Source organism: Carassius carassius, chromosome 4 (assembly GCF_963082965.1).
Source record: "Carassius carassius chromosome 4, fCarCar2.1, whole genome shotgun sequence".
NCBI classification, from domain to species: domain Eukaryota; kingdom Metazoa; phylum Chordata; class Actinopteri; order Cypriniformes; family Cyprinidae; genus Carassius; species Carassius carassius.
Window position 1 is genome coordinate 14,070,205 of NC_081758.1, and position 27,636 is coordinate 14,097,840.

Below are 27,636 nucleotides of genomic sequence, written 5' to 3' on the forward strand. Positions count from 1 at the left end.
TAATGAGGATGGATTTTTTTGCATTATGGCACTGCAAAATGGGAGTAAAAATGTTCAGTTAATGCCACTATATAATTTCTTATTTCTATCTTTTGATTTTGGGATGAAACATGACAAGGCATGTCTTTTGACAGGTTGTGTGGGATTCAACAAGTATAATCAATGACTGAAACACAAAATGATGGCTAATTGTTAAAAAACAAAATCACATTTAATGTCCACAAAAATGTTTCAAAGAACTAAATTAATGAATGAATTAACTAATTTTTAGTACAAGATCATAAAGATAACATTTCTCATATAAAAAAATAAAAAACTCAATAGACAACATACTACTGGTATATAAGAGCTAAATGTCCATACATCACACTATGTGCTGTTTGAACACATTCTGAGGCAGACATTTCCTCTTGTACAAAAAAGGTTCAATTAGCATACAGTATGCATGATATAAAATTGCTAAATATTAGCAAGAACTCTTAAAATACAGGTCTAGTGATGCCTGTGTTCAGGATAAAACCCCAAACGATCTGTATCAACTCTTTACTGTAGATGGATGTATACAAACATGTGAAAGTGTAAAATGAGAAGGAGCCTTAAAAACACAAGAGACATAACATGCAGGAATAATATGATTTATTGACCTTGCTGTCATTGCAGTCACATGAAAACAGTACATATGTTACATTTGCACATTCACTGAAACGTAACAGAAACTGCATCATTTAAAGGCAGAGAAGGTGGGAAACTACTGATCATGCAATCATATTTTTGAAAAGTCATGTCCTGAACTGTTAATACAGCATGTAATATAATTTCTGATAAACTGCATATAGATGAATATGTTCCTGTGAGATATACAACCTGAGATTTGACAAAACGGCAGTCGAGAACCTGGCTTCCAAGTCTTTAAAAAGATCGAAGATGATTTTGTACACTTCATACTTCAGAGTCATGTCTCATTCGCATTCGTAATATCATGTGATATTCACATTCATTGAGAAATTTTCTAAGTGAAATTGGCCACGGATGATTAAACAATGCAAACAGGGATGTGGAGTGGAGCGGAAAGCTTCATGCACGAGGATAGCATAGCTAAGTTGTTTACTTTGATTGTGAGGTAAAGCACGTTTCTCAAAAGCTTGACTGATTTCTTATCACTAAACGACACAGGGACGATACAACCACCTTAACCCTACACCAAATGTAATCCAATATAAATTCATTGGTTAGTGCTTGAGTAAATCAAATGAAACCTCTGAAAAGTCAGTGGTTTGTGACTATAAGAATCTGTGTGTTTGAAGACTATAACAAGCTTGATATGTTGGAGTGTTGATAGAAATTGTTTGTCTGCCATCTAGTGTTGGACTTGCACACAGCATTTAGAAACCAAAATTTCATCATTCGAAAAGTGGTACATGAAAATTCCCCAATGTTTTCATGTAACTCATCTAGATGTATCTGCTATTCCTAATATGTAAACATAGAAAATATGAAAGAAATGACCTGGAATAGAGGCAATTGAACGGTTTACCCTGGTTAATTACATTTGCCTCAATCTAGTTCAAGTTAGGATCATTTTAGGCAGAAACAGCTCTTTGGCTGCTGTCGTATTACAAACCATTAAAACAAAATCAAAAAGTGCTGGTAAATTATTAAAGGTCCATAAATGTTGGCTTCATTCCTAAGGCAGCACAATACAAAGCTAGTTTTGTACTTTAAAAAGACAGTGCCCAGTCAGAGATATATATATATATTAAATTAAAGTTACAGATACATCCTTACACAATTTGCTCACATTTTCTTCCAACTACCCCCAACATTTAAGTTGGTCCTGCTTACAGTTGTAACAACACAAGTCTAAAGCGGGATCACATGATCAAACACACGTCAAATAGTGCAGGTGCTGTTTGCTTTAGAACAAATACAAATTTCTCCTCTGAGCAGCTGTGGAAACAGCATATGTATTCGTTTTTTTTTTTTAATCAAAAATTCTCAATTAGTTTCTACTTTCTCTTCAAGATTAATACTGACACACAGATAACTCTGTGTTAGAATACTGTAAACCAGTCATCAGTTTTAACCCATCTATCGGCCCTCAACTGCAGTCTTGGAGGCCTCAAATGCAGGTCCAGTGGTGATCCTGAAAGAAACAGAGAAAACAAAGGTATATTTAAGGTTTAAATGAAGATTTGGAATGAAGATATATGAAAAATACTTGCTAAATTAAATTTATTAGGATGAAAGCTTCAGAATGACTCATTGAGATGAGCGGCATCACCAGTAACTCGAGCGGCATTTATAAAACAAATGTTTTCATCATGGCAGCAAATGCTCAACCTTCATGCATCTCTCTGGAAATCAATAAAACATCTGATATTTTTCATTAGCAGATTTTAAGGAAGAAAGCCAGCAACCTTAGATGTTTGTTTCCCAACCTGTGTGCAAAAATCATAGCAAACAGCAGATGTCGCCACATACAACTTTTTTAAGGGCAAGGATGTAAGGAAGAAAAGACAGTTTGCAAGCAAAGCAGCCCCAGCTCCATTTGAATAAAATGAGCACAGCCAATCAGATAGTAGTATTGTTCAAAGCAGTGGGTGGGTAACTAAGGCAAGAAAAAAACAGGCTCTTGAGGACACAAGCTCTTGAACATCCTCAGTGATTAATCCATAAGCATTCATACTAGCATTCTGTATGAGTGCTGGGCTGGTGCTAGCAGTGCACTCACCTGGGTCAGAGGGAAATCCTTTAGAGAGCATCTGAGGGAGGGGGGAGATCGACGCACACTGGCTGTCCGTTTGAACGGAGGGGAAGAGTTTTTAAAGATCTACAGTAGCAACTCCAACGCACTGCTTATAAAAGCACTGTGTTTTATTAAGCCCATCTTAACATAAGTAATCGGGTAATCAACACATGCACTCAGGCTCATTATCTTACTAGACTCCTATAATGAAGCGCAAATGATAATGGGAGAAAATGCTGTTGCTAGTGTTCTGCAGACAGATGCTTTATATTCTACGAAACTAGCACATAAAACAGACTTGAAGACCAATGCATTAATGCCAGCCCAACACCAAAGAGTAAACACTATTTGACACAGGTAAAGATGTTGCTCGGGACATTCATTTTCCTCAAACAGTTTGTTCAGTGGATCAGATGTTGTTCTTGGTGGATGAAATGTCTCAATTTGCACAAAATAGTTAATTATTTCATTATAGGTTCAAGCTCAGTTATTCTGAATATGAGCGTTTTAAAATGTAAAAGCTATGAAGGGTATATTTGTGTTAAAAATAAGGCAGTGGGAGTCAGTGTCTGTATAAGAAACATGAAAAATAATTATTCAGTGCCTATGACTTCCCACATTTTGTGTTTGTGTTTGTTGACAAAATAAAATTATGGTTTAATTGAGCAGTTGATCCAACGAACTTCCATTTACAGTGTTGTTATTGTTAACTAAACTATTCAAATAGGTTTCATTGACGTAAATAGTTTCAATAAAATAAAATAAAGTAGGAAATTAAAGTTTTTTTTTAACTGAAATAAAAAAGTTGAAGTACAAAAATTACTGAAATAAAAACAGTGCTATATATTTAATCATATAATTTTTTAAATGACAAAAGCACAAAAAATTAATAAAACTTGAAATTAAAATGGAATATATGAAACACAAGCAAATTCAAAATATGAATAAATACTACAACAGAATACAAATAATATGAATATAACCCTGAACATTTATAAATGTCAACTTTTTCAACTTATGATTAAATTTCTTGTAAGAAATAATCAAGCAATTATTTGATGAAATCTGAAGTTCACTTGAGCTTGTTTCATGTCTTCTAAGGTACTTTTTCCTCAGAAGTTAAAAGGAATATCTACCGACTAAGCAGCAAAGCACCTGCCTTTGGTTTTGAACACAGCAGGTATGTTTTTTTGAGGCCATATCTCAGTTTTCAGCTACTATAACCCCCCCCCCCCCCCCCCCAAAAAAAAAGACTAATGCAAGATGGTGTGTAAAAGCAGTGAGTGAGGGTAATTTTGCATGACTAGTGATTTGAGTGTTCATTGGTAAAGTTAACCGCATCCTTTAAAATGTCAGACATGAATTTAAGTCACTTAAAATGTCAAATTCCCACTCTTTATCTGATCATGATATTGTAAGATAGTGTAACTTTCAGATGTAGTGAACTATACCAATGAACCCAGACAGCAGCTGTCAGAGATTGAGATTTGAATAGAGATGTGGGTTGTTAGAGTTGAGACCCCAGATGGGTAGCAGAGGAGAGGCCAGTGTTGAGTTCATAAGTGATTGTGTACCTGGCGCCCTGGATCTGCTCCAACTCTGAAGCCAGTCTTGCGCTGTGCTCCTGCTCCTCCTGCAGACGTCTGTGCAGCGTGCGCAGCTCCTGCTGAGCTTCCACCTTTATGTCATTGGCGACCACTACTGCTGTCTGGAGGTCAGCCTGGAAACGGCGCCACTCCTCCGTCTCATCCTGAAAGTCCGCACACAAACATACACACACATGCAGTTAAAGTCAAGTGGAGCGGAAGTGTTTTGGCCTTCTTGTGAGAACATGGGGCTGGTTATGAAAATGTCATTTTCAGTCTCTGTGACTGATGGCCACTGACATGGTAGACTGCAGTCCAGCTTGCATCTGCAGCTCAAAGCGTGCTCTAATGAAGACCGTTCTGGTCTCATACACACAGCACTGTTCTGCACAGATGGAAGATATTCTTCCTGAATTATACAAACTGACATCCACTGTCAAACATGCATGATTATGCTGTAGTTCATTACAAAAAAAAAAAGAAAGTACAAGAAGAAAAACAGATAAACAATTCCACCTTCATTTGTTTATTCATGGCTTTAATCTGCTTCTCCAGCTCAGCCTTGTTTTCTTCCAGCCTTTTGATTTGATCTGAAAAATAAGGACAAAATTGCACAAAATTATACTTACACTACCAATTCAAAAGTTTTGCATCAGTAAGATTGTTAATGTAATGAAATATTAATGTTTTTGATCAACTAAATGCAGTCTTGATGAGCATAAAAGACTTCTTTCAAAAACATCATAAAATGTTAACAACTTAAACTTGTATTCAAGCTGTACTGTATCAAATAAAGTAAATGTATATAAATGCATGAAAATTAAGCCTACAGTGACAATTAAAGACATTTGCCCCCCAAAATCCTCATAACAGTGATATATCCAGACATTCTCTTTTTATGTTTTTCTTTTTAATTATTTTATCAATTTTACTTTCTTTTGAATTTGGGGTAAACTATGACCCTAGGGCTAAAAGCCATAAAGAGTAATATAAATATCTGAAATATAAATTCTGTTTAGTTAATATAAATAAAGGTCATTAAAAAGTGCTGTTTCACTGCAGCTAGACAGACACAGGCTGAGCTGCAATAAAACTATCATCTGCACCATGAAATATCCTCCCCCATGCTTAGAGAGCAAAAGAGAGGAACACAGAACCCTTAGCTTAAATCTTTACCAAACTGCATCATGCAGGATTTATATGCCCTGTGAGCTTGTCTAAGTACTAAACAACTCAGTATCTCAATCCATCCAGGCTGCCAGAACCAATCAATGTGTTTCACTAACTACAGTAGACTCCAGCCAATGTGTGTGTATGGCCAGAATCTGCCAGATGATGCAGTATATTTAGCATTGGTTGAGTGTGAGCAGTTAAACATTCACAGCATGGGGCATGATTGTTTGGCAATGTGATGTACTGATAACCAGAGACAGATAATAGTCATACTCTCCAGGTCCAGGATGGTCTGGTTGGTGTGCAATCTAACTGCCCGTTGCTGCTCCACCTGGTCCTCCAACTCAAAGATGGTCTCTTTGAGGTCCTTGATCTGGTTCTCAGCATCTCTGTTGTTCTCATCTAAAGTGAGCATGCTGGCTTTATGATCCTGTTGCTGTTTCTCCACCCTCTCCAGCAGCTGCTGCCTGTCTGCCTCCACCTGTACACACAGACACACACATTTAAAACACAGTAGTGCAGCTATTCAGGGGGCATCTCTCTTATTTAATAAGCCCCTTCCACTGCAGCTCAAACTGGCCAGTTCTGCACACTGACTGCAATCCACAGCCTTTGACTAACAAATTATTAGGTTATTGGCAAAACACTTTTACAACACTTACTGATACTGATTTGAGGATATAAAAACAAGATCATCAGAGCTTAGGGTTCGCATCATTACTGCCCATCCCAGACCAACACAATTCACATTTTCTATTGTATTAGACCAAATACCCACTTGATTTGTAGGCATTTTCATGTCATAGTAAGATAAGAACACATAAATTAAATAAAAACAGGACGATTGGTTGGTTTATCTGGGTTATATAAAATATAATAATAAAAAAGAATTAATATAAAACAATATATTTCTATTTCAAATAAAAGCTGTTCTTTTAAAATTTATATTAATCAAAGAATCCTGAAAAAATGCATCATGTCATATTAATTGAGTTAATGAGAAATGTTTCTTGAGCAGCAAATCAGCATATTAGAATGATTTCTGAAGGATCATGTGACACTGTAGACTGGAGTAATGCCTGCTAAAAATTCAGCTTTGCCATCAGAGGAAAAAATAGAACAGCTATTTTAAATTCACAATGTCACTGCTTTTATTGTATATGTCATTTAAAAATGCAGGATTAGTAAGAATAAGAGTTCTTTCAAAAACCTTAAATCATTTTACAGACCCCAAACCTGCTAGTGTATTTAGCTGTAGCATTTATGATAATGTGTCAATGTTGAGATTGATGTTTTAATTAGTCTTATTTTAATAACTTCTTATTTTAATAAGGTTTACAGTGTTAATATGCTCTAACGCACCAACCCCAGATCTATGCTGACAGACAGTGTGCTAAAACCCTCTCTACTAAATCTAAAAGTAGTAAACTAAACTTAACATCTGAAATCTCTAAAATGAATATTAAATCCGACAACAGGTATTTCTCCAGTTTTGCATAAGCTACTAATTAAGAATTAGATCACTCTTGTTGCGGTATAGGCCAGGTCATAATTAACTTGACAGCTGGAGCAGCCTATACAGAACAGTACAGCGGCTGAGTCACACACACTTCTTTCTTCAGAGCCATGCTCACTGAGTGTGCGCTAATACGAGTGGCATCTTAAAGCTCTATCCAATGGCAACAACTCCCTGGATGACATCTGGACTGAGGGTGTATGCTGAAGGCAAAAGGCTTGGCTCACACAAAGCAGTTAAGTCAGAGAGAGAATTAAAGTTCATTTTGCTTTTGGAGGTGCACTGGGTTCATGTGACAACCATGAGGTGCCAGTGATGTTCATGTTCTCGTCGGTTTATAATGGTCCTTTCTGTGTATAATTGTATTTTAAAGGATGAGGTATGCCTCTAAACATTTACAAGTGCAAACTAGGCAGCTATAAAAGTTTGCCTTTAGTTTCAATATTTATGTACTGTATGTTCCTCTCCAGAACATGGAAACTTAAAAATATGCTCTTTGATTGGATGTAAAGCAACTTCAGTATATGTGATTGAATTTTAATATGTTACATGCAGTCATTTTTTGACATTAAGAGAAATAGTGAGCGGACAGAGCTTTGTAGAACCCGGAGAGGGTATTAGGCAACAAAGTTGTTTACCCAAGTTATCCTTTTAAAATTGTACCACATAAATGTTCCCAAAGGGTACATAATACAATGTCTTGAAGGACTAAGGTCTATAACGATTTCTGCGTATTCCAAGACTGACCTCCAAAAATCTATCATCGCAAAAATATGACATTTTCTCAAGACGCTAACAAAGTATGACAAATATGAGTCACATCTGAATTGGCACTAAAAACATCTGAGGTGATGATGGTCATAATTAAAGCCAGATGGGCCAGAGAATTCTTCCGTTTCCAATACCAAGACTATTTTCAACACATTATGAACCTAAGGTTTATAAAGTACATTTAAAATGATCTAAAATGATTTGCATTTCTAGTTTAAGAAAAAAAAAAAAAAAAAGATTGTGTGCATCTATACCTATAGAGGCCCTGTCCAAAATGGCACTGCAAACCCTCACGGTCTTTCGTGACGTAATGCAGCTTTGACTGTTTGGTAAAAGTCTGGTAGAAGCTGCAGAGCTCGCCTAGTATTCTTGAAGTTATCCTAAAGTACAAGTATATAGTAAACAGTTTGCTATTTCAAAGAACAGCCATTAATAGTGAAGTTCAAAACCAGAGTGGACATGATCAAGTAAACTCATTGAATGCCATAATGCAACTCAATAACGAGCTTACAACCGATGTACACTTAACAACTAGTCGTCAGACAAAACACCATGCACTGTCAGGGTCTTGCCAAATGGCATCCAGATGGCACTTCTGGTGCATCAATTCTCACTGGAGTCAGAATTTGCTGACCTGTTTCCATTCACTCATTCAGCAGACTATATTAGTCGAGTAATGTAGGTAATAGTGAATGAGGTTTTAGGGGTTGATTTCGGATGAAGCCAAAGTCTTCAGGATCACTAGAAGCTTCCAGGCAGGAAGGTGGCCCTATAGGAGAAGAACTGACCTCCCTTGCATCTGTGGACTTCAAACAATATCCTTACACCATTACCAAATTAAAAGCTAGTGATAAACAAATTATTGACCAGTATTTAGGCCACTCTAAGATTATTGGAATGGGGCGATAGTTGCATCTTTATATTAAAAACTAACAGTGTGGTTCTATAGCTTGTTCGGCACATCCTGGAGCACACTCCGTTTTACTGCGTACCTGCTGTAGCTCTCGTCGTAGCTCCATGCAACTGAGCTCCAGTTTGTCTCTATCTTCATGCGCTGCTTTGAGCAGACTTTGCAACTCTGTGTTGTCACTGGCACTCTGCACTGCCTTCAGCTCAGCTATCTTCTGCCGCTCCACCTCCACTTGCGCTTTCAGACTAGCACTCTCCGCTCTCAGAGCCTCTGTGGCTAGCCGCTGTTCCTCAGTTTTCCTCTCCGCCTCATCTTTAGCAACCTTCTCATCCTCCAGATGCCCTTGAAGAAGCTCTACTTCTTCTTTTAAGCTCTTCACAGCAATTTGTGCCTCCTGATTCTCCATTTCCAAAGCTCTAAGACTCCCTGTCAGCTGCTGCTGGATGTCTACTAGCTTCTCTCTTTCAAAGTGGGAGCTCTCCACTTGCTCAGCCAAACGCTGTTCAAGCTCTGCAATCCGAGAGGCACGTGAAGCCTCAGCTTCATTACACTGAGCTTGTTCTCTGACCCTCTGGAGAAGGGACTCATTCTGTTGTGCCAAAAGTTCTACACGCTCCCTTTGCTGCTGTAAGGAAGTTTGTAAAAGGCCCTTCTCTTCCACCAGACGCTCATTCTCAGCTGTTAGCTCCTGGACAACCTGTTGCTGGTCGGCCAGCTCCTGTAGAGTGGCCTGAAGCTCTTCGGCTGTACTGTGGTGACTCTCTTCCATCTTCTGGATGCAGTCTGTCAGGGACGCCACTGAGAGCTCTTTCACTGTACCACTGGGCACAACACTCTTAATGCTGCTACTGACTGAGTCGGAGAGTGAGGGAATCTTCTCAAACTCAGAGGATTCAGAGGAGTGTAAAGGAGAGCCTTTGGTGTCACCAGATGATGCAGAAGTTTTAAGGTGGCTTCCATTGACTGCATCTGTGGTGTTATCTGAAAAAACCCCATTAATTGAATGCTTGCTAGAACTGGCAACCAGTGTTGTGGCATTCTCCAGTGAAATAAGCTTCTGCTTCAAAGCCTGATTTTCTTCCCGCAAAGTGGCCAATTCACGCTGGAAACGTCCGTTCTTCTCCCTCAGTTCCCCTACAAGCACCCGGATGTCTCCAGACTGTGCCGGTGTATTTTCTATCTCTGAATTCCCCTCTGGTGTCCCAACCTCTAATGATGAATCCTTCCCTTTATGCCGCTGGAGCTCCATCCGCAACTTACTAATCTCGAACTCTTTGGTTTTGGCCTCAGTCAGAAGCTCCCTCACCTGACTCTCCAGTAGGGTTTTGTCAAAAGCAACAGTTTCTGCTTTGGTCTTGACAGAGCCACGTGAATGCTTGGACAGCATGGACAGACTGGAGGTGCTGGCACTGGTGACCATCTTTTTGGCTGTAGTGCTTTTCTGTTGGTCACGCAATGAGACACGCTCTCTGGAGATGCTTTGTGGGATCTCACGAGGAGCTGGGATCCCTGACTTTTTGGTTGACTGGACACCTGGGTAGAGAGGAAATAATGATGTTCTGTTAGTGCTGGAAGTCTCAGTCTAAATATATGCTGTACAGGATTATTTGCATGATAAATACGACTAACCAAAAGCATTCCTTTGGGCAACTAGATTTTTTTTTTAGCCCAATAAATGATGTGGTAGAAATAAATGATGTTTTCTTATGACTAAGGGTATAAGAATACCCTTAAATAGCAATATGCTGAAACCACTAAAGCAACAGTATTGTTTTAGTTAACTAACTCCAGTCCACCAGACCAGAGATGTGTGACAATGTCACCATTTTTCTCATTCCATTGTATGAGGCCTGGCATATCTGTCTGAGAGTTAATTCGTTTAGAGTGTTAACAGGACAAAATGTGTTTTGTCTTGTCACTTTTAAATGGCCACCAGACACTGCCTTACAACAACATCTGAGTGGCATCAAAATGGGTGATTTATATCACCTATTTATGCTGTTTGCAAAATGGAGGTTAATTATTCTTTGGGAGGGGAGGCTGGTGAAAGGATTTTGTGGGTTTTGGAATAATCAGCAAATACCGACAGAAAAATATTCTTGACTGGGGCTTGTTAAAGCTGATGCCTCGCCTTAATACAGAGATTATTTCAGATGGACAGTGTTTTCAAAGAGACCACTGTTTCTCAGGCAAAAGCAAAGTCAACACAGGGGGCGCTGAGAGAGTAGAGAGAGATAAAACTACAAATATAAAGTGCAAAATAAATATAGAGGCTTTAAATACAATGTCTTTAATGTACAACAGAGATGTATAGAAAGCAAATGCACTCTTGCTAATACACTTTACTCAAAACAACACAGTTCAATAATGTTTTGTAATATTTTGTATTTTTAGGGGATTTTATGGTACTAAATTTTATTAATGGAATACTTATTTATTGTTGTTTATAAAATAATTTGTGTTCACATTTCTTGAAAATATGTTACATATTTGAAACTGAGACAAGCATATAAACTGAGATCTAATACATTGTATTAGATATCAGTTTATATGCTTGTCTCAGTTTATATCTTGTTTTCAAATATTATATGATGTTATATTATATTGTATTATAAGCCTAATAAAGAATTTAACTGTTCTGCATTTTTGTTTTAGAATTTCTTGGAAAGGAATAGCACCATTAACACAACACTCTAAATGTTTTCTCAGGTAACCCAAAAATGTGCTTCATTTAATAATTTTCTGAACTAGCTACTTGTTACAAAAAATATATTACAAAAATATAATTTAATATCACCAAGTTACACCATCAAGAAAAATCAAATGAATATAGCTTTTTATAGTTACAACAGCATGATTTTACCTGTGCCAGTCTGGTACAATGTATATTTTTGTTTGCTTAGTTGGCAGGAAACGTCCAATAGAGAAAGGTTTTGCCCAGCAAGAACAAAGAACATTGTTTATTAATACAAAATTATATTTTGTGTGCAACATGACCCTTAACACAGTGTTTGTACTCTGGATATTACTGATACCCCATGTCTAGGGACTGCCATATTATAGAGAACTGGTGCTTTTTTTTTTTTTTTTACTTATTCAGTCATCACCTAAAAACCACTCAAAGTAATGCCCTGGCAACTAAAAATACCCAGCGATGTGGAGGCGAGTTCTGTATGTGCAAGCAGCACTCACATTTTCTTCAGAAAATTAAATAATCTAATTTACGGAGCCTGACTTGATCTTCACTTAGCCACACTGGTTTACCAGCATTCTTGTGTTTTCTGAAAAAAATATTGCAAATTATAATACATTAACATAATTTATGAAAATATTTAGCGCTGTGGTAAACATAGCATGAGAAATGGTACCATTTAGGATGACTTTAAGCAAAGACTGATTTGAAATAATGCATGATTAATTTAATTTAGCTCTCTCTCTGACACAACTCTGGCTGGCCAGTTATTCAGATTGATGTATATGAGTTTTCCTTCTTTATCTGAGAGCTGAAACTAAATAAAACACTCCACCGAGTGAGGCTGTGCTAGGACCAGAGATGCTATAAATCTGTACTCTACCAATCTCACACACACACACACACACACACACGCACACATACACACACACACACACACACACGCACACACACACACACACACATCCATTAAAGACAAAACCAGGACGCTCACTCTTGCATTATACATTACTATTTTTATCTGAGGCTACATCATAACGTCTCAGAATAGCTTATAAATTAATCTCTCTCATATAATTTGGTCTTATAAATTCATAATGTTTTGCTCATTTATTCATACTAAATATTTGTTTTAAGCAGCACATGATCATCATACCACCACTCATAAGAATTGCTTCTTACGGAGATATCACATTTCAGATGTATGATTCACCCACATACATGTGAACAAATTCAGGTCATTGCCAAAAAAAAGCCCTTTAATTTGCTTCTAAGCCATTAACTGGGCAATATGATATATGTTTGCTGTACAACAAGTATGGGATGAGATTAAAGATTTAGTATGACTAATGCCTGGGCAGTGCCATTTCTCCACATTTTCATCTTAATACACTGCATGAATCACCCTTTACTGAATTCAACTATTCCATCACTGCTGACCACCCCCCCCCCCATGCCAGGGAACATGCAAAGAATCACACAAGCATGCACACATTAGACATGTTTCAGTTAAGAATGGATAGTACGAGATGGTCTGTTTGACATCTAAGGTTGTTGCTTATTAGTGTTCAGATTTTTTATGATAACTACAAAGAGACAAGAAAACTAATTTATAACTTATAGTTTCCTTTTGTCCAGAACTTGAGAACTAAGTGCAAATTCATGAGATCTGAATAAACTGCCTGATGGTGTTTGGTCACCCAAAGTGAATTTACGAGTCTTCCTAGTTGGCAAAGAGGTTGCAAATCTGCTGCTGGTTTATTCAAGCAGCTAAAGGGAACAAAAAAGCAGGATTGCACCAGCAATTGATTAATGACCACACAAAAGAACCTTAATTCTTGTGCAAGACAATCTCTTCCTGACTCTAAATGTATCTGTGCTTGGCTGCACTTATGCTTAAATGACTATGAAAACTTTCTATTTTTAGCCTTTGGAAGGGGAGAGGGAAAGAAGAAAAACAAAGAAAAAGACAGAAAGCAAAACATAGATGGTATGGGGCTGAGAATGTAAACATTGAGCTAATAATGCACTTGCAAAAACAGGTTAATTGTTAGAACAGAGGCAACAATAAAGTCTTGAGAAAAACAGGATCCAGAGTCTTTGTTAAAAAAAAAGCAGTACTTCAGCTTTGTGTAGGAGATCAGACTGTAGGAGATATACAGGTCTGAGTCATCTGTCCATCCTTCATTTTGAAAACCAAAAGTCAAGGCCTATATTGTCCAATTCCCACTAAGCAGAGGCTCATATTGGTACATGGTGTAAAAAATGGGACACTTTATTCAAAGAAAATATATTCAACATCACAATGAATGGGGTTTTGGTTTCTACAGTATAGTACCAGTAATGAATTCACTCTAATATGAGTTGATTTAGTGCACAAACATCACTAAGAGCTCACTGTTTGCTGAGCTGCAATGTGAGGGAAGCTAATATAGTCATCTAAGAATTATGTTGTTTTGTGAAACATTACAGCATGGGCTGAGTTCAAAAAAAGAAGCCATTGAAAGCCAAAACCAACAATTCAGACTGCAATAATGTAGCCATTAACAGCAATTGTGTTTCCTCTTAGCATAAAGCAACATTACCATTTTCAAAGTATTTTACTAAAAAAAAAAACTTTTTAAAAACTAAAATAAAACCTATTTGATTTTTTTAGTTTATTAACTTGGTCCATTGAAAACACAGCGTCTTCAGTCAGAGATGTCCTGCACTACTGATTATTTAACACCAAAGTAACACCACTGCAGGTTTCAATGCATTATGTGGATAACACATTCAATCATCTGTTGGTATTTGGGGATCAAGTTTAGAATTATAGAAGTAAATCACAAGACTGGACAGCCTCCAGTGTGACCTGCCAAGAAATGATGGCGTGCAGTGCATCATGAAATGAACCTGGAATAATTAATGGCAAAAGGTTGACAGAGAGGAAAAGGTAGGCAAAATGCTGGGCAGTCAGCTGTCATTGCATAAGCTATTAGAAGTGACCCGACCAAGTCACATGTATTTGTAAGATGAGCAAAAATCTCATTTTAAATTGCTAACAAAAAAGCTTTGGCATACTCTGGGATTTCAGGAATTCGCACATTTTTTGACAGCCAAACTCTTTTGATCTAAATATTTACTTGAAGTATCCCATGAGAAGTTAATAGTCCCATAATCTAATTTAAAATAACTTCAAACTGTAATTTTTTCATCATCTTCCACCACCCTCTTAAAGAGGCCTTACCCCTCCACCCATACGAGAGGAGGTTTTAATAAGGCCTAACTAACATTTTCCAGTCAAGTGTACTGCATGTATGAGTAACAGCTTAAACAGAATTCCTGGTTCTCTTCCAAATCTTCCTTTTGTCCAGCTAGTGAACGAGATGGGCACATTGTAGCTGGTTGTAAACATGTAGATGTAGCCGGACAGCCCGGCTGACATTCTATTCCACTCCACATCCTGCATGCGAGGGAAAACAGAATAAATGACTTTCCATTTGCGTCAGAATGGTGACACACTTTTCCCGCCCTGAATGGTAAGAGTGACCGTGGTAAAGGTATAGCTAAAGTTTTTTTATGATCCTCGTATCACTATGCCAGTCAGAGTAACACAAAAATCTAAGTTGTCTGAGAAAGTGTACAAAGGACTGTAAAATCAGAGCAACCACTTGAAAGTATGGATTTAAAGAATTGCTTGATTAATGGAAAGATACATGTACAGGTGCATCTCGATGAATTAGAATGTCGTGGAAAAGTTTACTTATTTCATTAATTCAACTCAAACTGTGAAACTTGTGTATTAAATACATTCAGTGCACACAGACTGAAGTAGTTTAAGTTTTTGGTTCTTTTAATTGTGATGATTTTGGCTCACATTTAACAAAACCCCACCAATTCATCTCAACAAATTAGAATATTGTGACATGAAATGGTCTCTCTGGTTCACTTGACTACACAATCATGGGGTAGACTGCCGATCTGATAGTTGTCCAGGAGACAATCATTGACACCCTTCACAAGCAGGGGAAAGCAACAAACATTCATTGCCAAAGAAGCTGGCTGTTCGCAAAGTGCTGTATCCAAGCAAGTTAACAGAAAGTTAAGTGGAAGGAAAAAGTATGGAATAAAAAGATGCACAACCAAGAGAGAACCGTAGCCTTTTCAGGATTGTCAAGCAAAATCGATTCAAGAATTTGAGTGAACTTCACAAGGAATGGACTGAGGCTGGTGTCAAGGCATCAAGAGCCACCACACACAGATGTGTCAAGGAATTTGCTTAACCACAGACAACGTCAGAGTTGTCTTACCTGGGCTAAGGAGAAGAAGAACTGGACTGTTGCCCAGTGGTCCACAGTCCTCTTTTCAGATGAGAGCATGTTTTGTATTTTGTTTGGAAACCAAGGTCCTAGAGTCTGGAGGAAGGGTGGAGAAGCTCATAGCCTAAATTGCTTGAAGTCCATTGTTAAGTTTCCACAGTCTGTGATGATTTGGGGTGCAATGTCATCTGCTGGTGTTGGTCCATTGTGTTTTTTGAAAACCAAAGTCACTTCATGCTTCCTTCTGCTGACCAGCTTTTCGAAGATGCTGATTTTAATTTCCAGCAGGATTTGGCACCTGCCCACACTGCCAAAAGCACCAAAAGTTGGTTAAATGACCATGGTGTTGGTGTGCTTGACTGGCCAGCAAACTCACCACACCTGAATCCCAGAGAGAATCTAGGGGGCATTGTCAAGAGGAAAATGAGAAACAAGAGACCAAAAAATGCAGATGAACTGAAGGCCACTGTCAAAGAAACCTGTGCTTCCAGACCACCTCAGCAGTGCCTCAAACTGATCACCTCCATGCCACGCCGAATTGAGGCAGTAATTAAAGCAAAAGAAGCCCCTACCAAATATTGAGTACATGTACAGTAAATTAATATTTTCCAGAAGGCCAACAATTGACTAAGAATGTTTTTTTTTTTAATTGGTCTAATTAAGTATTTTAATTTGTTGAGATAGTGAATTGGTAGGTTTTTGTTAAATGTGAGCCAAAACCATCACAATTAATAGAACCAATGGCTTAAACTACTTCAGTCTGTGTGCACTGAATTTATTTAATACACAAGTTTCACAATTTGAGTTGAATTACTGAAATAAATTAACTTTTGCACGACATTCTAATTTATTGAGATGTACCTGTACATATTTCAAGATGTCAAACAATGTGTTGAAGGGGAACTCTGTCATGTTTTGTGCCACAAAAATCGACTTGCCTTGTCAAAGCAGGAAATTACAGCATGGAAGTGTCAATGTTACATTGTTAGGCCTAGAGCCACAGTATGTACAGTAAGTACATTTACATTACATTTACATTTAGTAATTTAGCAGACGCTTTTATCCAAAGCGCTTACAAATGAGGACAATGGAAGCAATCAAAAACAACAAAAGAGCAATGATATATAAGTGCTATAACTACTCTCAGTTAGCTTAAATGCAGTACACGTAGCAAGCGCTTTTAAATAATATAATAAATAATAATAAAACAGATAGAATACAAAAACATTAGAAAGTTAGTTAGATTTGTATTTTTTTTTTAAGAATTGAATTAGAATAGTGAGTGCTAAAGTTAGAGGGTCAAATAAAGATGGAAGAGATGTGTTTTAAGCCAATTCTTGAAGATGGCTAAGGACTCAGCTGCTCTGAATTCCATCTGGAGGAAACATTTAGTACTGTTAACATTTAGTAACGTTAAGTACTGTTTTGTTTTTTTAAATTAAACAGTTTAAATTTTTCACAAAATTTAAATTTGCATGTGTTTTGTGTATCATATTTGATCTATTAGACTTGTATGGCTCATATAGAATGATACAGGAGAATATGGAGTTAAAGCTTGTAATGTATATCAATTAGACATTTACAGCATAGCGGACTGTTTAAATAAACTATTACATATTAGTTGTCACTTTATATCTCCACGAATAATATGTCTTAGTAAGATGATATTTAAATTCTTGGTTTTTATGATCAAAGTTATTTTATTATGGGGGCAAAACATATAACACATTACAACACAATAATGATTGAGAGATAAATAAAGATTCCTCAAAAGTCTGGCATTTTAACATGAATTAAAAATATATATACATATATATGAATGTATAGTCTAGTAAACCTAAGTTGTTTCAGCCCAGGGGGTGTGCATTTGAAATATTATTAGCAATATAAGAGTTATTCTTACATTTCCTTTTCAATAAAGATAATTTTCAAAATTTCAAAAATAATTTTTGTACTTTTGTACTCATGTACTGTGACATAAAAGGAATATTTCTATAATGATATCAGACAAAAGAAAGCATGCAGCAGATTATGTAGACTTTTAAGCAAGGTTTTGGTCAAGTTGATAATTTAAAGGCCTTAGAATGTGCAAATATGATACAGTTGGGTTTATAGATAAAGTATAGATAAATGTGTATAAGTTTGATTGTATAACTTCAGAGCAGGGTCTGTACAAAAATACGTTGACGTGCGTGAAATGCGTCGACACGTCACACTGTTTACATCTTACGTAATGGCATACTGGGAATGGAGAAAGTTGCATTCTATCACAAAAACAGAGACCACTGTTATCAAAAGTATGGGAATACTTCAAACAGGTGCAAAATAAAATGGCCATTTGTTCCCTTTGAAAAACCGATATGGTGTACCACGGCAGCACAACTGTGATGCACGAGCACCTCAGAGGAAAACATCCTTGCGCTCTCCGGTGTTACGGTTTAACTGGTTACCGTGTGATCTGGCGACCAACTTCCTGGTTCAGGTCTCTGCTGCAGATGTGATGGAACAAACTGATGTAATATTATTAAGTGTCTAATAAACGCAGACTTGCTCATTGCATGATTCTGATATTCTTGTAAAGATTACAAGTTATTGGTATGATCACCCGTTGCGGCTGAAGTAAGGATAAAATAAAAAATAAAGTAAGTCTGTGTTGGTGCGGGTTTCGAACACGCGTTAGGGGCCGTTCACATATCGTGCCTAAAAACGCGTGGAAAATGCTAGTCGCGCCGCTTTCTCCTTCTTTCCAAAGCGCTAGGGCAGTTGCGCCCCTGGGATGTCTGCCGTTGCTAAGCAACCATGACGCGCTCTCTCCATGAAGACGTGGAAATTTCAGCAAAGGATAAATGGATTTGCAGCACTTAAAATTGCTTGCAGTAACTCTGCTACTAAATTTATTTCAAAATGGCAATCCATATACAGCTATGATCAGCAGTTCCTTCATCTTAGCTGAGCTTTCAACGTTGTTATGGGAAAGGATGAAACTGATTGGTTAGTTCTTGTCACATGACCCGCGGTGCGCTTGCGGCATTCTGAAAAATTGAGATGTTTTTAACTCGATGCGGTGCGGACACGCCTGTTTTCGCGTGCGCGTCGCGACCGCGTCGCTTCCATTATGAGCGCGCATACCGCGCGCCTACATTGGAAATAACAAACTTGAGCACGCAAAAGATACGATATGTGAACGGCTCCTTAAAAGACAGCGTGCCGCGAGACAACAGTCACAGACCACCGAGCTACCCCGAATCAGCTCCAGATCTCTGGAAACCATGCTAAAGCATAGCAGAACCCTGACTACATTTTATGGTTTGTGATGCTAAAGAACATTTCATGACGTCTCAGACGACTGTAAATCTGTGGCTACTGTGGTTTAATTATAAGCACTATCGTAAACTCATATTAACCATAGTAAAATAATTTTCTTTGGCTCTATTTTTGTATACTGTAAAAACTTCAACCACATTGTTTGAAAATGAGTAAAGGTTGAAATATTATATTAGAAGTTGTACTTTTGTTGTATTACTTTTGTTATATTAGAAGTTGTACTGCTATTTTTAAGGATTTTTTAAGGATTCATTAGCTAATCAAAAAAAACTTTGATAAATTATTTATTGTAATAAAAATAATCGTTATAGTCGACTAATCAGAAAAATAATCGCTAGATTAGTCGACAGAAAAAATAATCGCTAGTTGCAGCTCTAGTGTATGTATTGTATGTATATATGAGGATTGCTGTGGTTGATTAATATGCATTCATCAAGACACTATGTGGTTTTTGGTTACTTTTCATGATTAAAATGTAATTATGCAAATATTTTAACCGTACTGGTTGACAATAACAAAAACAATTTAGCAAAAGTATTTGAAATTCTCAAAATAGCCTTACTATGTATTGCACCAGCATAGACTTAACGTTCTTTCTTCTGTTCTTATTGGAAAAACTTCCTACTTTCTGGTCTGCTGTACTGCATACCAATCTTCTGTGCAATCTACTAATGAACGTTTAGTGCTTTCTCATTCATGAACCAACTGCATTTCAAGCCGTCAACTCGAATACTGAGTCAGCTGTTTGATTCTACTTGGATCAGTGCTTCATTCATGTCATTTGACGGTATGTTGCCTATATTTACTGCACTGGATGACCTCCTGCTCTGGTCATCTTAGCCATATGGTAGAAATTAGCCTAAATTCTTAAAACTGAATCAGATTAAATGAGAAAAGACAAGCGAGTAAACAGCACTTCATCATTATTTCAGTTTAGTTAGACTGAGGAAGGATAGCCAACAGCTAAAACCTGAAGGGGCTATATTAAATCTGGCCTATTACAGAGAAATGTTTATCATGTAGCTTAGAATGCCACTCATGACCAGAAATCCACTGACCTACCGCTCACCTTTCTTCACACTCAAATGATGTACGGACACTGAGCAGAGCTGCCTTGATAAGGAAATTTGATAGCACTAGGTTCATACTAGGGCTGAAACGATTCCTCGAGTAACTTGAGTAACTCGATTACAAAAAATGATCGAGGCAAATTCCTCTGCCTCGAAGCCTGTTTTAATTTTTTTTAAATCTCACGTCAGGTTCTTTCGCAATGATTTTTTTAATGTGACACAACGCGTTTACGTCACAAACAAAGCGGAAGGAGACACAAGCGCTGCGTCTGAAATCGCATACTGCAAGGAGTCAGCAGTGTTTTGATTTGAGGGCGCGGGCAAACGTAAAGAGAACGTTGTGGCATTTGTCCATTGCAAGATAGAGCTGGCATACCACAACTAGGGCCCTATGATTTCATAAAAACGGAATTTACAGTTTAACGCAGAATGGCACGGAATTTGCCAAATTTTTAATTAATTAATCAAAAATAGGTCATTGCACTTACATCAAATCACAATATGGACTAATATCTGTAAATATTAAGCCGGAACTATTTAAATATGAATCCTGCATGTTCTGCGTGTCTCTGTTAATAAATGGAGCAGAAGCGCGTCTACCTTTATTAAACACACTGAAGCGTGTGACACTCTGGTGATTTCAGCGTCTTTTCTTTCACTCAATAAAGACATGAACAGATGAGGAACATCTCCAGAACTGCTCTGACAGTCACTTCTTGAGCATTTGACCGTTTTCATTTGAGTAAAACTAGCGTCACATCACATACACAGAACTGTAAAGGTATGCCAACCCGTCAAAATAAAAGTCCGGTAACTATTGTTCCGCAGAATGTACATAACCTACTACTAAAAAAAAAAAAAAAAAAAAATCAAACATAATTTTTTTTTAAGGTTTAATCACACAACATTTCTTCCATTTTTTATTTTTAATAGTAAATCCCCTCTTTTTACTAAAAAGTTAAGTTAATTTTCAATAATTAAAAGATAAATTAAATTAATGTTTTATGTGTTTAATGTTTAATGTGCATCTCAGAAAATGCTTTATTTAAAACCCCAACTGAATGGCACTTAAAATGCACTAAATTCATCTGTCAACTTTGTTGTCATTGTTCACAGTACAAGTACAGACAGAGAAACAATGGGTAATAATTAATGCATTGCATTCTATGCATTTAAAAAAGAAAAAAATATTTTTTTCTAAAAGAGGAAACGTAGTTGCTAATTTAAAGAGACCCAGGAGTCTTATTTTCTCTTGCATAATTAATATTGCACTTTAATTAAGCAAAAACACATTTTATCCGATTACTCGATTAATCGATGGAATTTTTGGTAGAATACTCGATTACTAAAATATTCGATAGCTACAGCCCTAGTTCATACATACATGTTCTTGATTAAAAACCAATAAAAACTCACCAACTTATTCTGGGAAAGAAACAAAAAACAAGAAAGATATAGCTATGGAATAAGGTTTCTTCAGTAACAAATAGTCCAAAAAAATCACAGAGCATTCATGTTTACTAGATTTTATTTCCATTTCTCTTTTCAAATATCACTGCAGCAAACCAAGGGAAGTCCTTGGAACCTTGCCCTGAGAATGAGAGGAAAATACCAACTAAGCAGCTTCAATGGGTGCGTCAAGCTGTCCTTTGTCTGTTTACTGGGAAAAGCTTTTTAACACCACAACTTCAGTATTTCATGACAGGAAAAAATCATTTTTGTAATGGACAAATAATTGCAAAGCAACCCTCTAAACTGTGAGTAAATCACTCGCATATGCAACTAAATCCTACTCTGGGCGACTAAATAATGTCTATCGTTAGCCATTGGCTAATAAATTCTTAAATGTTACTCATGTGTGTGCGTGTTAGAGGCTAATTACAAGTTTAGCACAGATAAATTTTCTCTGAGCGCTTTCGAGTTTCACTCTCCGTCAAGCAATCTGTGCTATTTTTCAATTCAGGTCAATGGATGTGCAGCACACCTGTATTTGACGTGTGTAACTGTAAACTCTAGTGTGAAGATGCACGTCTCGCTATCACTTTGCTGATAGCGCTATTTCTCACACATGCAAAGAGAGAGCGAGAGTCCTACATACCATGCTGAATCGACATACAAAATGTAAACAATATTCATTTAGAATTATTCAGCTTTTAAGAACAAGCCAAAGATATGTCAGTTTCTCCGATAATAGGCAGAACTAATGTGCAATGGCAATCTCATTGGCTGGCGCTCATCTCTTACTGTCCCCGTTTTGATTTAAACAAATCAGTTCAAGTGAATGCTGAAAATGTGATTAATATTCATGAACCCAGTAGTTAGTTAGTAGTAGTATAGACAAATCCGGCGAAACACGGAAGTAAAGCAGCGCCACCATTACTGCGTGCCTTTGCTGCTAAGGAAGTAGCAGAAGTAGCGTGTTGGTCCCGTAGGCAGCTGTAGCAGATGTTAGCTCAAGCTGTACGAAAAGTTATTTTTATTTATTTTTTTAGTACGTATGCTGTCCAGTGATGCCAGGAAGAGCGTGTTGTGTGGTTGGCTGTTCTAACAACAGCACAAAACTACAGGCCTGGAATAAAACCGTTTGTGAAATTCACGAGCCTTTGTTGCACATTGACTGCCCATGTTTACGGCCATACGGATTACACAGTTCCTGGTCGAGCGGAGGAGTATTTATTGTTTGAATTTTGAAATAAAATTGACAGAATCTGACAGCTGAGTTTTTTTTCTATCATAAGTAACCTGCTCTGTCTGGTCTGTCGGTCTCCGTGTCCTCTTTGCTTCGCGATTTTTCTGTGCGTGAGAAAATGGATGTGTGGTGTGAGAGCGTGTGAAAAGCGTTTATTGCATTTGTATTAGTTGTTTGAAGAGTAAAAAAAATCTGTGGGTCTTAACCATAGACTGTGGTCGTAACGCAATTACAGTCGGCAAGTCGGTCGGACTAAAAGGGGGAAAATAATTAATTGGGTCGGTCGGGTTATTGGCAAACAAGAATATTTTTAAGGATGGCCTTATAGTTATTTGAAACTTGTGAAGCTTGTGAACATATTAGCAACACAGCTTGTAATGACAGTGTTCGGTTTTATTGTGGTCATAAATTAATACACTTCTTAATTACATTACATATTTTTACATTATTACATTATGTTGTCAATAAATTACCTACATTTTCTTTAATGAGCAGGATCCGCTTTCATTGAAATGTCATTGGAGGGCACCGACAAATGTCACACCGGCACACTTCGCAGGCACGCAGTAATGGCGGTAGGCCAGATGGCGGCGCCCATAGAATTCGCAGCGGATTTGTGTATAAGTAGTAGTATTATGTTTTAATAATAATTACTATTATCTATGACCAACAATATCTTAAGCAATACCACTTGTCCTAAGTTGAGTTAAAATTACAAATATGCATTCATACATGGTTACCAAGTTTTAGTTCTAATCACTAGTTCTATCATTAAATAATGCTTAATTATCATAATATCATAATATAATTCTTGATTGACTGAAGTTAAGAGTGTGCTTTCAGAAATTTAAGAAGCTGTACCATCTTTACACACACAAACACACACACAGTGTGTGTGTGTAAAATAGTATATCAGTCTGCCGACTAAACTAAAAAATGTACTAGCCAATATTGCCAAGGTGTGTGTAGAGGGTTGCAAAGGTATGTTTATCTATCTATAGGTCTGCAAGCAAAGTATTCTATGAGTATTTGCTTATATCTTGGTAATCTTATCCTCTTTTTGCAAACATATTAATTGATACTGCATCTCTTTATGATCCAGCAGCAAAAATTTGTGCTGGGATACAACACCCAAAGACTAACAGGATAGAGAAGTAATTCAAACATGACACACCTGAGCTGACAAACATACAGTGTGGACAAGACAGCATGTTTACTACAGTGAATGTTTTTTTTGTTTTTAAATTTCAGCAACAGAAAAAGGAACACTACAAAGAAAGAGACAATGCTTTGTTATGGTCTCTCATTGTGTCCATGCTGAACAGGCAGATGTTTTGTCTGTGTTATACTCGTTCAGCTCAGATTGTTTCACAGCTATCTAAATGATGCTGCTCATTTAACACCAGTACAATGTATGAAAGAAAGAACAAAACCGTCCTTCACTTGTCTTAAACTCTGTTCTCCTTTTGGCATTGAAACCCAGCAGGCAGTGTTTTTGATGTAACACATACACATCTCATAAAGGCAAGTCATTTGTCTCTTCCAGTGAACTCACTTGTGTGCAAGAGATTGTTCTCACAACAATTCTTTTTCTGATGTTTTCCTTTCAAACTAATCTGGAACCAGCTCTGCCATTCTTTCAATGTTTATTTACTCATTACTGATTGTGTGTGATTATTAGTAAGATTCAGAAATGCTGATTTGCTGCACAAAAAGCATTAATTATTTTTTATCAATGTTTAAAGTTCAATTTTGCAACAATTTGAAAGTCTTTACTGACACTTTTGAGCAATCTAATGCATCCTTGCTTATTATTTATTTTACAAATATGTTATTGACCCCAAACTTTTTGATCTGTTAATTCCATTATACTGATTTTTTCTACCACAATAATGCCACAATAATGTAATATATTTTATTTTGTCTTTCAATTATCTTTTCTCATCACACTGATATATGAGCAAAATACTGATATGAAGTTCATTATTCAGAACATAACTGATTTGATTAGAATCTGCAATTGACTGACAGCTCCTTTTGGCTGCAGCAGGGAAGCATCACTAACCGTGAGAACTTGCTGATGAGAGCGAGGGCAGAGCTGTGCCCTTGAGCACAACAGCAGGTCACCACCCTTTCACAGGTGAAGCACTTTGCATAATCTCCCCATTAATTATACCTCTGTGCACACAGGACACAGCAACTCATGCAGTGAATACCTATCAGACAGCAGAACAGAACTTTGAGTTCTGAATGACAATATCCTCTGTTAAATTAACCTGTCCATGGAGAGAAAGATCTTAAATTATCTTGAAATAACTCTTTAAACATGCTCATGCAAAAATTCCTGCCTGCGGTTGCTAGGGTGTTGAGGGTGATTGCTAAGTTGTTACTTGCCAGAAGAGACAAAATGCCCACCCCCAAGTTTATATAACAGTGATTTTCAAACTGTGGGCACATGGTATTGCAAAGGGGCCACCAATTATTACTAATAAAAGTAATAATTTTAATATATGTTATAAACATGGTCACTGAAAAGAACAAATATAGATGTTTCTTCATTTACAATTAGGGATGAAACTTCAGCAGTGCCTGACATCGAAAGGACAACAAATAAAGCTAAACAAAGAAAATACTATAGTGACTACTTACTTTTACATTTTTTCACTTACACCTCATTTTACCAGAATAAGCTTCACATCAAGCCTGATCTCCATTTGCAACTTTGTTCCCTTCAGCCCAACATACAGATCTTAAATGCTAAACACCAACCTTCGCATTAGGTGAATCACAAAGACTAAGTAATGATGTCTAATTGTTATGTGAACAAGTCAAGAAGAGTATTTTTCATGTTTATCAATTTGTTTCATGGTGTTTGCTGATTTCTGCTCGTCCCGACGGTGTCCTGCCTGTTGCCTCTGATAGATGACCACTGACGGTGTATCTTCTGGTGAACTCGGCCTGTTTTTTCCTGAGTACTGCCAGCCAGAGACTCTTGAGGCTCTGTCAGGCCCAGTTCAAACGAAAACAAGAGCACAGATTTAGCAAAGTAAGAGTGCATATTTGTGTTTGCACTCCAGAAAGCGTCAAAGGTTTCTATTTACAATGTGTTACTGCAATGTTGAGCAATGTAGCCAATTAATGAATGCAATGGCCCATCAAAGGTATTTAAGTCAGAATCCACTCACTGCTCAAAACGCCAGTAATGAGTTCTGCACATCAGTGGTGGCTCGTGGGTTTTAAAATAGACGAGGCACACTAATTGTATTGGTCTGGGGATCCCTGCCGACTATTATAATTATTACTATTTAACCACTTAAAAAAAATTTTTTTTTGGTTGCTTTTTGTCAGAACGCATAAAGAAAATTGAAACACATACAGCAATATAATATAACTTCACTTACCTAGCCTATCACTTGAGGCAAGCAAACATCCATCCCTTCTTAAAAGTCTCTGTTAAAAGCGAGCTGCCTGTTGTGCTATTTAATTAACCCGGCCGCTGTAGCCTATATCCAGCTTAGGCGTTTTCTCCCTTTATTTTTAATATGTATATATACTGTTTGAATGACAGCTTGGTTAATCTGTTGGTAATCAAATATTCAATATCGCTACTCATAAGTACTTGGTACATTATCAGCGCAGAAGGAGACATTCAAACTAGGGCTGGTAATTTAACGCGTTAATAAAACGTGTTCAAATTATTAACGCATTTAACGCACTTGCCCCGCCCCAGACCTATGTGGATCATCTTCCATTTCATACAGTCGTTTGATGACTAATATGAGGCAGAGCAACAACTTACTGCATGATGGAGCATTGAAAATGTCCCTAAAATTCAAGATATGGGGCAAAATGCCCGTTTAAGATGGTGTCTCATATTTACATCACATAGTTAAGAAATATCACACAAGCTGTAGGTGCAATATCACATGAGTGCAAATACTCATCTTATACAACAGTTCATTAAGAAGTTCATATTGTGTTATTTTAGACATAATGTTGTTTGTTTCGCTCAATTTTGCCAACCAGAAGATAAAGACAAAGCAGAACTGTTCATCTTCAAGCAACCCACAACGCCATTTCATGTCTTAATCCACGTGGCGCTTTCCAACTTCAGCAACATGTTATGGTATTACAGCTGTGAAATTACAAACAAAAAATAAACATTCTGAGACATGAACTGAAATTAATTGTGAATTTTATTAACATTAAATCGTCGTCCTCCCGTTTTCACTTCAAAAATTTTGGGGAAGCTGTGCCTCCCCTGCCTCCCCCGATGAGCCACCACTGCTGCACACTTATAAATTAAAATAACAAGATGTGTTTTTATATACAAGTACCATGTTTACTCCTAGACATATGAACCTTCAATAATGTACTGTACATAGCTGTTCTCTTTGTAACAGATAGAGACTTTTATGAAGTCTAGAAATCCAGACTATCCTTTCCTTTCCTTTGTTGGTTTCCAAAACAACTAACACTGCTGACAATTAGAATATTGCACATTTAATGACTGACGAGCTGGACAAAGAAAACAAACAGAGCTGTTGTTTTAATGACCAGCACTATTGTTACTATTGCTATCACCAAATGCTCATACAATACAATCAAACCCTCTCTCTCAGTTCCCTTCAACAAAACACTTGGCATCTAAGTTCAGTATTACACAGACCATAAAGCATGTGGACAATGTGAACCTAGTCACCCATGATGTGTTGGAACTTTCTTCAAACCTTTTTTGAACATGCAACTGCGATCTTTTCCTCCAGTTTCTCACTATTTTTCTAACCCACCCTGATGGACAAACAGAGTACAGGCTGGTGCTTTTCTTTTCAGAACTGATCTGAAAATAGCCTCACTG

General features: G+C 37.2%; 1 protein-coding gene across 5 annotated transcripts in view; it reads right to left on the minus strand.

The window, feature by feature from the left end:
- The window catches only part of LOC132136591 (cytospin-B-like), a 137,104-nt gene that overhangs the window by 44,878 nt on the left and 64,590 nt on the right, over positions 1-27,636 (minus strand). For all 5 annotated transcript variants that reach the window (XM_059547251.1, XM_059547255.1, XM_059547253.1 and 2 more), the window contains exons 4-7: positions 8,785-10,235; positions 5,779-5,986; positions 4,849-4,922; positions 4,321-4,496 (exon numbers count right to left, since the gene is read on the minus strand). In XM_059547251.1, coding sequence (XP_059403234.1) covers positions 4,321-4,496; positions 4,849-4,922; positions 5,779-5,986; positions 8,785-10,235 — 1,909 coding nt within the window. The remainder of the gene's footprint in view (positions 1-4,320; positions 4,497-4,848; positions 4,923-5,778; positions 5,987-8,784; positions 10,236-27,636) is intronic.